This window comes from Symphodus melops (assembly GCF_947650265.1).
Source record: "Symphodus melops genome assembly, chromosome: 1".
Taxonomy (NCBI): domain Eukaryota; kingdom Metazoa; phylum Chordata; class Actinopteri; order Labriformes; family Labridae; genus Symphodus; species Symphodus melops.
Window position 1 is genome coordinate 633,009 of NC_136691.1, and position 6,150 is coordinate 639,158.

Here is a 6,150-nt window from a genome sequence, read left to right on the forward strand (position 1 = left end):
AGGATGCATGTTTACTCGCTCCGTCCTGGAGGAGGAGGAAGTGTGTGTGAAGCTTCCTGTGGTCGTCCCTCGTAAACCTCCATGTTTAGAGAAGGAGCTCTCAGACGCTCCTCACTCTCCTCTGTGTCTGACATGTCTGAATGTGCTCATGACAGCCCACCGCTCAAAATAACCTGAAGCCCAGCATCTCCTTATTCGGACAAGATCCACCATGACCCCCCCCCCCCCCCCCCCCCCTCCCCCCCCCCCCTCCCTGGTCTTTGGTTTCCCTCTCTAGTCCATCCACAAACTTCAGCTGGTCCAGAACCTTCCCTGCTCATCACGTCAACAACCTCGCTCCTCCCTCTCTGGACTCCTGCACATATCAGCCCCCCAGGGGGTCCAGATCCGTCAGCCCCCCCAGGGGGTCCAGACCCGTCTGCCCCCCCCAGGGGGTCCAGACCCGTCTGCCCCCCCCCACGCCCGCCTCTGGAGCTCCGTCCTTCCACACATGACGTAACATCTCATCCTCTCCTCTCCAAACAGGCTTTAACTCTCCAGCAGATCTGATTGGTCAGCTTTTGGGTCTTTTTACACACACACACACACACACACACACACACACACACACACACAGTGTTGGCAGGAAACCACTGTGGCTAACCTCCTGTGGGTACACACTCATTTACAGCTTTTAAAAATGAGGTACAGCAGTCCTCTGTGGACACACACACACACACACACACACACACAGTCTCACACACACACACACACACACACACACACACACACAGTCTCTCACACACACACACACACACACACACAGTCTCTCACACACACACACACAGATACACACGAAACCACGTTTACATAATTGGACACCGTATTTCAGTAATAACCATGAAGAACAGTGAGTGTGTGTGTCTGTGTGTGTGTGTAGGTGTGTGTGTGTGTGTGTGTGTGTGTGTGTGTGTGTGTGTGAGTGAAATGCATTTCAGATGTTTGTGTTCTGCTAAATTTTTAAAAATAAACTCTGTGAAAAACATGCAATATATAATCTGTCACTGTTAAGGATTGGATTTCCTTTTCAGCTCACTCAGCGGTGTGTGTGTGTGTGTGTGTGTGTGTGTGTGTGTGTGTGTGTGTGTGTGTGTGAGTGTGTGTGTGTGTGTGAGTGTGTGTGTGTGTGTGAGTGTGTGTGAGTGTGTGTGTGTGTGTGTGTGAGTGTGTGTGAGTGTGTGTGAGTGTGTGTGTGTGTGTGTGTGTGTTTCTGGAGCAGAGAGATGATTGGCCTGCTTCTGATTTTCTCGCCGATAACAAACAGAGGGAAAGAAGAGGCAGCGTGCAGCACGGCGTGCTCGTCCTCCACGCCACCAGGGGGCGCCCTGACATGAAACCCAGCGTGAGTACTCACTGCAGCTGAGCGCCGTGTCCGTCTGAGCCAGGCTGGACGGGATGCTCCAGTGGCTGTTGTCCCAGTCGATGACGTTTCCCAGCACGTCGCAGCTCAGCGCGTTCAGCTGCTGCACCGACATGGCGTGGTCCCACAGCCGCACGTTGTAGATGTTTCCACCGAAGCTGTGCTGACCTGCGTTCAGACACACAGACGTGCAGTCACAGGTACGGCGGGGGCTCCGAAAAGGCGGTCGTCATGGAAACGGGACAGAGGTGCGGCCGGTCTCCGGTCTTACCTCCTAAGCGAAAGCTTCCCCCCGCCGGCACGCTGTGCCCGCTGGAGCTGGAGCAGGTCTTGGCCCAGTAGTTCCCGCTGAAGTAGACTCCGACCCGGCCGTTGGACGAGGTCCAGAGCACGCAGAAGGGCTTCATGGACGAGGTGAACTCGGAGGCGGGGAGGATGGAGTCGATTGGACAGACCACGCCGTCCACGATCACCTGCACGCCGCTCTGATCGGAGCCCAGACTCAGCGCCACGTTGTTGCTGCTGTCGGTGTAGGTGAAGATCCACTCCTTCTGCTCAGGAGCCAGAGAGGAGGTCAAGAGGTCAGGAGGTCAAGAGGTCAGGAGGTCAAGAGGTCAGGAGGTCACCCCCCCCCCCTTTGACCCAGGTGTGAACTGTACCTGCTTCTGTTGGCTGCGCTCCAGCTCGAAGCACAGCGTCAGGTGAGTGAGCGCCGGGATGGAGACGGACTCGGCGACCTTGGTGACTTGGCCGTTACCGCCGCTGATGGCGACCTTCTGATTCCTCAGGGCGACGGCGACTAGAGAGGAGAGGTGAGACAGGAAAGGAGGACGAGGAGAGAGGGCGTACAAGGAGGAGGGAAGGAGAGAGAAGGGGACGAGGACAGACAGGAAGTGAAGACAGAGAAGAGTTAGGACTCATCTGAGTTTGACCTTCACGTACCGCTCCACTGAGTCCACTGGTTTGTCCCTGCAGGACGTCCGAACGCCAAACCAACGAGCACAGCGTGAGGCAAACACCACCAGAGTGTGTGTGTGTGTGTGTGTGTGTGTGTGTGTGTGACCACCACCATGCAACGCCTCCAGACTAACTCTGCAGCACACTGAACATCGTACAGACAACCGACACCAGACTCTAAGTGTTCAGAGTGCGTGCTTCCACTGGCTCCGCCCCCTCCAAGCCAGACACCGATACAACATGAAAACAACATCTGCTGGATTTTCAAAATAAAACACTGTTTTATAAGCGTATACGAGTTTGTGTCTGTGTGGAGAAGGATTATGGTAGAGTTATCAGATTATCTCGCGCTGCAGCAAATTAATCTGTAAAACGACTGCAGAGCGCTAACAGGTTCTGTTCAGCTCTTTGTCGTGATTGGACGGAATGAACACAGCTGATCGTTACACCACCAGACTCCCAATAAGAGTGTAACACCATAACTCTCAGATCCATGAGTCAGTGTTCAGGTTAATCGACCTGCTCTTAGCTCATCGTGTTAGCATGTCCTGTTAGCATCGTGTTAGCATGTCCTGTTAGCATCGTGTTAGTGCGTCCTGTTAGCATCCTGTTAGCGCGTCCTGTTAGCATGGTGTTAGCATGTCCTGTTAGCATGTCCTGTTAGCATCGTGTTAGCGCGTCCTGTTAGCATCGTGTTAGCGCGTCCTGTTAGCATGGTGTTAGCATGTCCTGTTAGCATGGTGTTAGCGCGTCCTGTTAGCATGGTGTTAGCGCGTCCTGTTAGCATGGTGTTAGCCTGCACTTGTTAGTTTACCTTTGCAGAGCAGCTTCCTGGAGTCAGACCCTGAACCTACCGTGTCTGAAGCTAACACTGAACCCCCTCTTCTGCACGCTGAAGTCCGAGGTGAACGACAGCTCCATCACGTTCCCCGTCGAGTTCAGCGTCAGCCCGTTGGCCGTCGGGCCGCAGAACCGAACGTCCGTGCTTCCGGTGCTCACCACCACCCGGTCGTAGATGCAGCCCTGCGCCTCCTCCAGCTCAAAGTCAAGGAAGGAGAGCTGGATGATGAAGCCGGCGGGGGCCTGCAGGGTCCACTTACAGGCCTGAGAATTGGGGTATTTCAGGGGGTAGCAGGGCGACGTGAACTCCCCCTGGGCGTCCGTCAAAACCACGTTACAGTTCGTGGAGCTGCAGCCCAACGCTGAGGGTGACGGCAGGAGGGCACATTCATTAACCTCAACAAAAACTGTTAGGACGCCAGAGGACGAGGACACGAGAAGGAGACAAGGGGATAGGACCCATTAAAGGGGGCAGGAGACAAAGGAGGCAAACACTTCAGGAGACTTCAAGGACAAAAAGGAGCGTCCATCTAGACTACGTCAGGGACAAAGAGGACCGAGAAGATTCAGGAGACAAAACTCAGACAAGAGGAGACAAAGGGGGAGGAGTCAGGAGAGGTTACACAAAAGGCCAGTCGTGCAGTTAGCTTAAAGGTTCATCTGCGCAGAGCCGACCCAAGACCCCCGACCCGACCCGAGTCCGGGCACATGCAGGATAAAGTGGACCAAAGAGTCGACTTGGAGGATCTCCGTCCTCGAGTCTTCCGGCGCTCAAACGTCTCGCCGTTCATTTCAGCTTTTCCATACGACCGTGGAGCGCCGTCAGATATCAGATGGAAAGATCTGAGGTGAACATGCTTCAAAAACAAACAAACGTACGGAGGACGTAGAGAGGCTCTCGTCAACGCCGCGCCTCATCTCCCGTTAACGCCACATGGCGGTTGTTCAGAGAGAGGAGCCTTGGACTGATTTCTGGTTCTTTCTTTCACTCGACACTTCCAGCGTGTCACATTAGAGAAAGAACCCGAGACGAGCTGCAGTGGAAAGAATGGTCGGCTTCTCTCTCTCTCTCTCGGGGTAACAATGGCCCCCGTTGATCTCGGCCTCGGCCCGCGCCGCAGCCAAAACCACAGCCAACGCACGGGAAACGTCACAAACACCAGAACATGTGTGTGAGCCTGTTTTTAACCCTTTCCTGTCCACAGTCAAGAGGAAGACTCGCAGAGAGTCGAACGCTTCGAGCTCCAACTGAACGAGATGAACGGCCCCGTCTTAATTCAGAGCAGCTGCTGCTTCCTCTCTCACCGGGTCTTTACACAACAGAAGGCAGCAGGTTGATTAGAGCACGCACACGGTACAGGTGGCGTGCAGACAGTCTAAGCCCCTCCCACTGGCTCCAGGTGAATTCTCCTGATTATATCCTGCTGCCTCCCTCCGACTCTCCGCAGAAGTCAGCCAACATCTCAAACTGAACAGAGAGTCAGGACATTGTTTTTAAAATAAGGTGGATCAGCTGCTGCTGTAAATCCGTCCACACACACACACACACACACGCACACACACACACGCACACACACACACACACACACACACACACACACACACACACACACACACACTGACTCTGCAGGCTGAATGAAATCAGTGAATCAGGACAGATGGAGGGGAAGACCGAGGGAAGTTTACACCCCCCGAGAGAGAGAGAGAGTGTGTGTGTGTGTGTGTGTGCCTTAGGACCCAAGGATGGTGTTCCTGTTGAATACCGCCTTGATGGAAGCCTCTTTAACATCCGGAGGTTGCAGGCCTATACAAAGACCAAATCCTGCTGCATAGCTGAACTGCAATACGCTGATGACTGTGCGATTCTAGCACACAGTCCGGAATCCATGCAGCATGCCCTCAACACAATAGCCAGTCTCTATCAATCCTTTGGTCTTCAGGTTAACACTCAAAAAACCGAAGTCATCTCTCAAATCCTCTCTCAAACCTCTCCACCCCCCAGCTTCCATATAAACGGCATGCCACTTAAAAATGTAGACCAGTTCACCGACCTTGGTTCAACTCTGTCCTCTTGCTGCTCTCTGGATATGGAAATACACACCCGTATCAAAAAAGCCTCTTCATCTTTCGGTCGCCTTCGTAGCAGGGTTTTCGAAAACCGAAACCTGAGGGTCAGCACCAAGGTTGCTGTTTACAATGCTGTGTGTGTCTCCACCCTGCTTTATGGGGCGGAAACATGGACTCCATACAGCCGACACATCTCACTCCTGCAATCCTTTCACATCCGCTGCCTCCAGAGGATCCTCGGCCTCTCCTGGATGGACCGAGTCCAACATGCGGAAATCCTGCAGAGCACCAACTCTATCTGCATGGAAGCCGCTGTGGCTAAGAAACACCTACGCTGGATAGGACACACCATTCGAATGCCGGACCACCGCTTGCCTCGCCAAGTCCTCTACGGCCAACTACAAGGTGCCAAGCGAGCAGCTGGTGGACAAAAGAAGCGCTATAAGGACTACACTAAGGGACTTTTAAAGCACTCCAACATCAATCCCATGCACCTTGAAGCTCTGGCACAGGATAGACCGGCCTGGCAGGCTACCTGTGCTCGAGCAGTTTCACAAATACACAATAAAGACCAACTGCGAAGAGCTGAGAAACGCAGGAAAAGACACCAGAGGGCAGCAGGAGCTCCTTTGTCCTCTGGATTCCCCTGCTCCTCCTGCGGACGAGTCTGTGGCTCGAGGATCGGCCTTAACGCCCACGAGAAGTGGCACCAACGGCAACGCCGTTGACCCCCTTCCCCAATCCTGAAGCAAGCGTCATCTTCGGAAACGATGGACAGCTGACTGTGTGAGTGTGTGTGTGAGTGTGTGTGTGAGTGTGTGTGTGTGAGAGTGTGTGTGTGTGTGTGAGTGTGTGTGTGTGTGTGTGTGTGTGTGTGTGAGTGAGTG

General features: G+C 53.8%; 1 protein-coding gene across 1 annotated transcript in view; it reads right to left on the reverse strand.

The window, feature by feature from the left end:
• Positions 1-3,644, reverse strand: part of adgrg6 (adhesion G protein-coupled receptor G6) — a 48,107-nt gene extending 44,463 nt beyond the window's left edge. The window contains exons 1-4 of the mRNA XM_079344935.1: positions 3,211-3,644; positions 2,059-2,198; positions 1,671-1,950; positions 1,394-1,567 (exon numbers count right to left, since the gene is read on the reverse strand). Of these exons, the coding sequence (XP_079201061.1) occupies positions 1,394-1,567; positions 1,671-1,950; positions 2,059-2,198; positions 3,211-3,277 (661 nt within the window). The 5' untranslated portion in view covers positions 3,278-3,644. The remainder of the gene's footprint in view (positions 1-1,393; positions 1,568-1,670; positions 1,951-2,058; positions 2,199-3,210) is intronic.
• Positions 3,645-6,150: the final 2,506 nt, after the last annotated feature.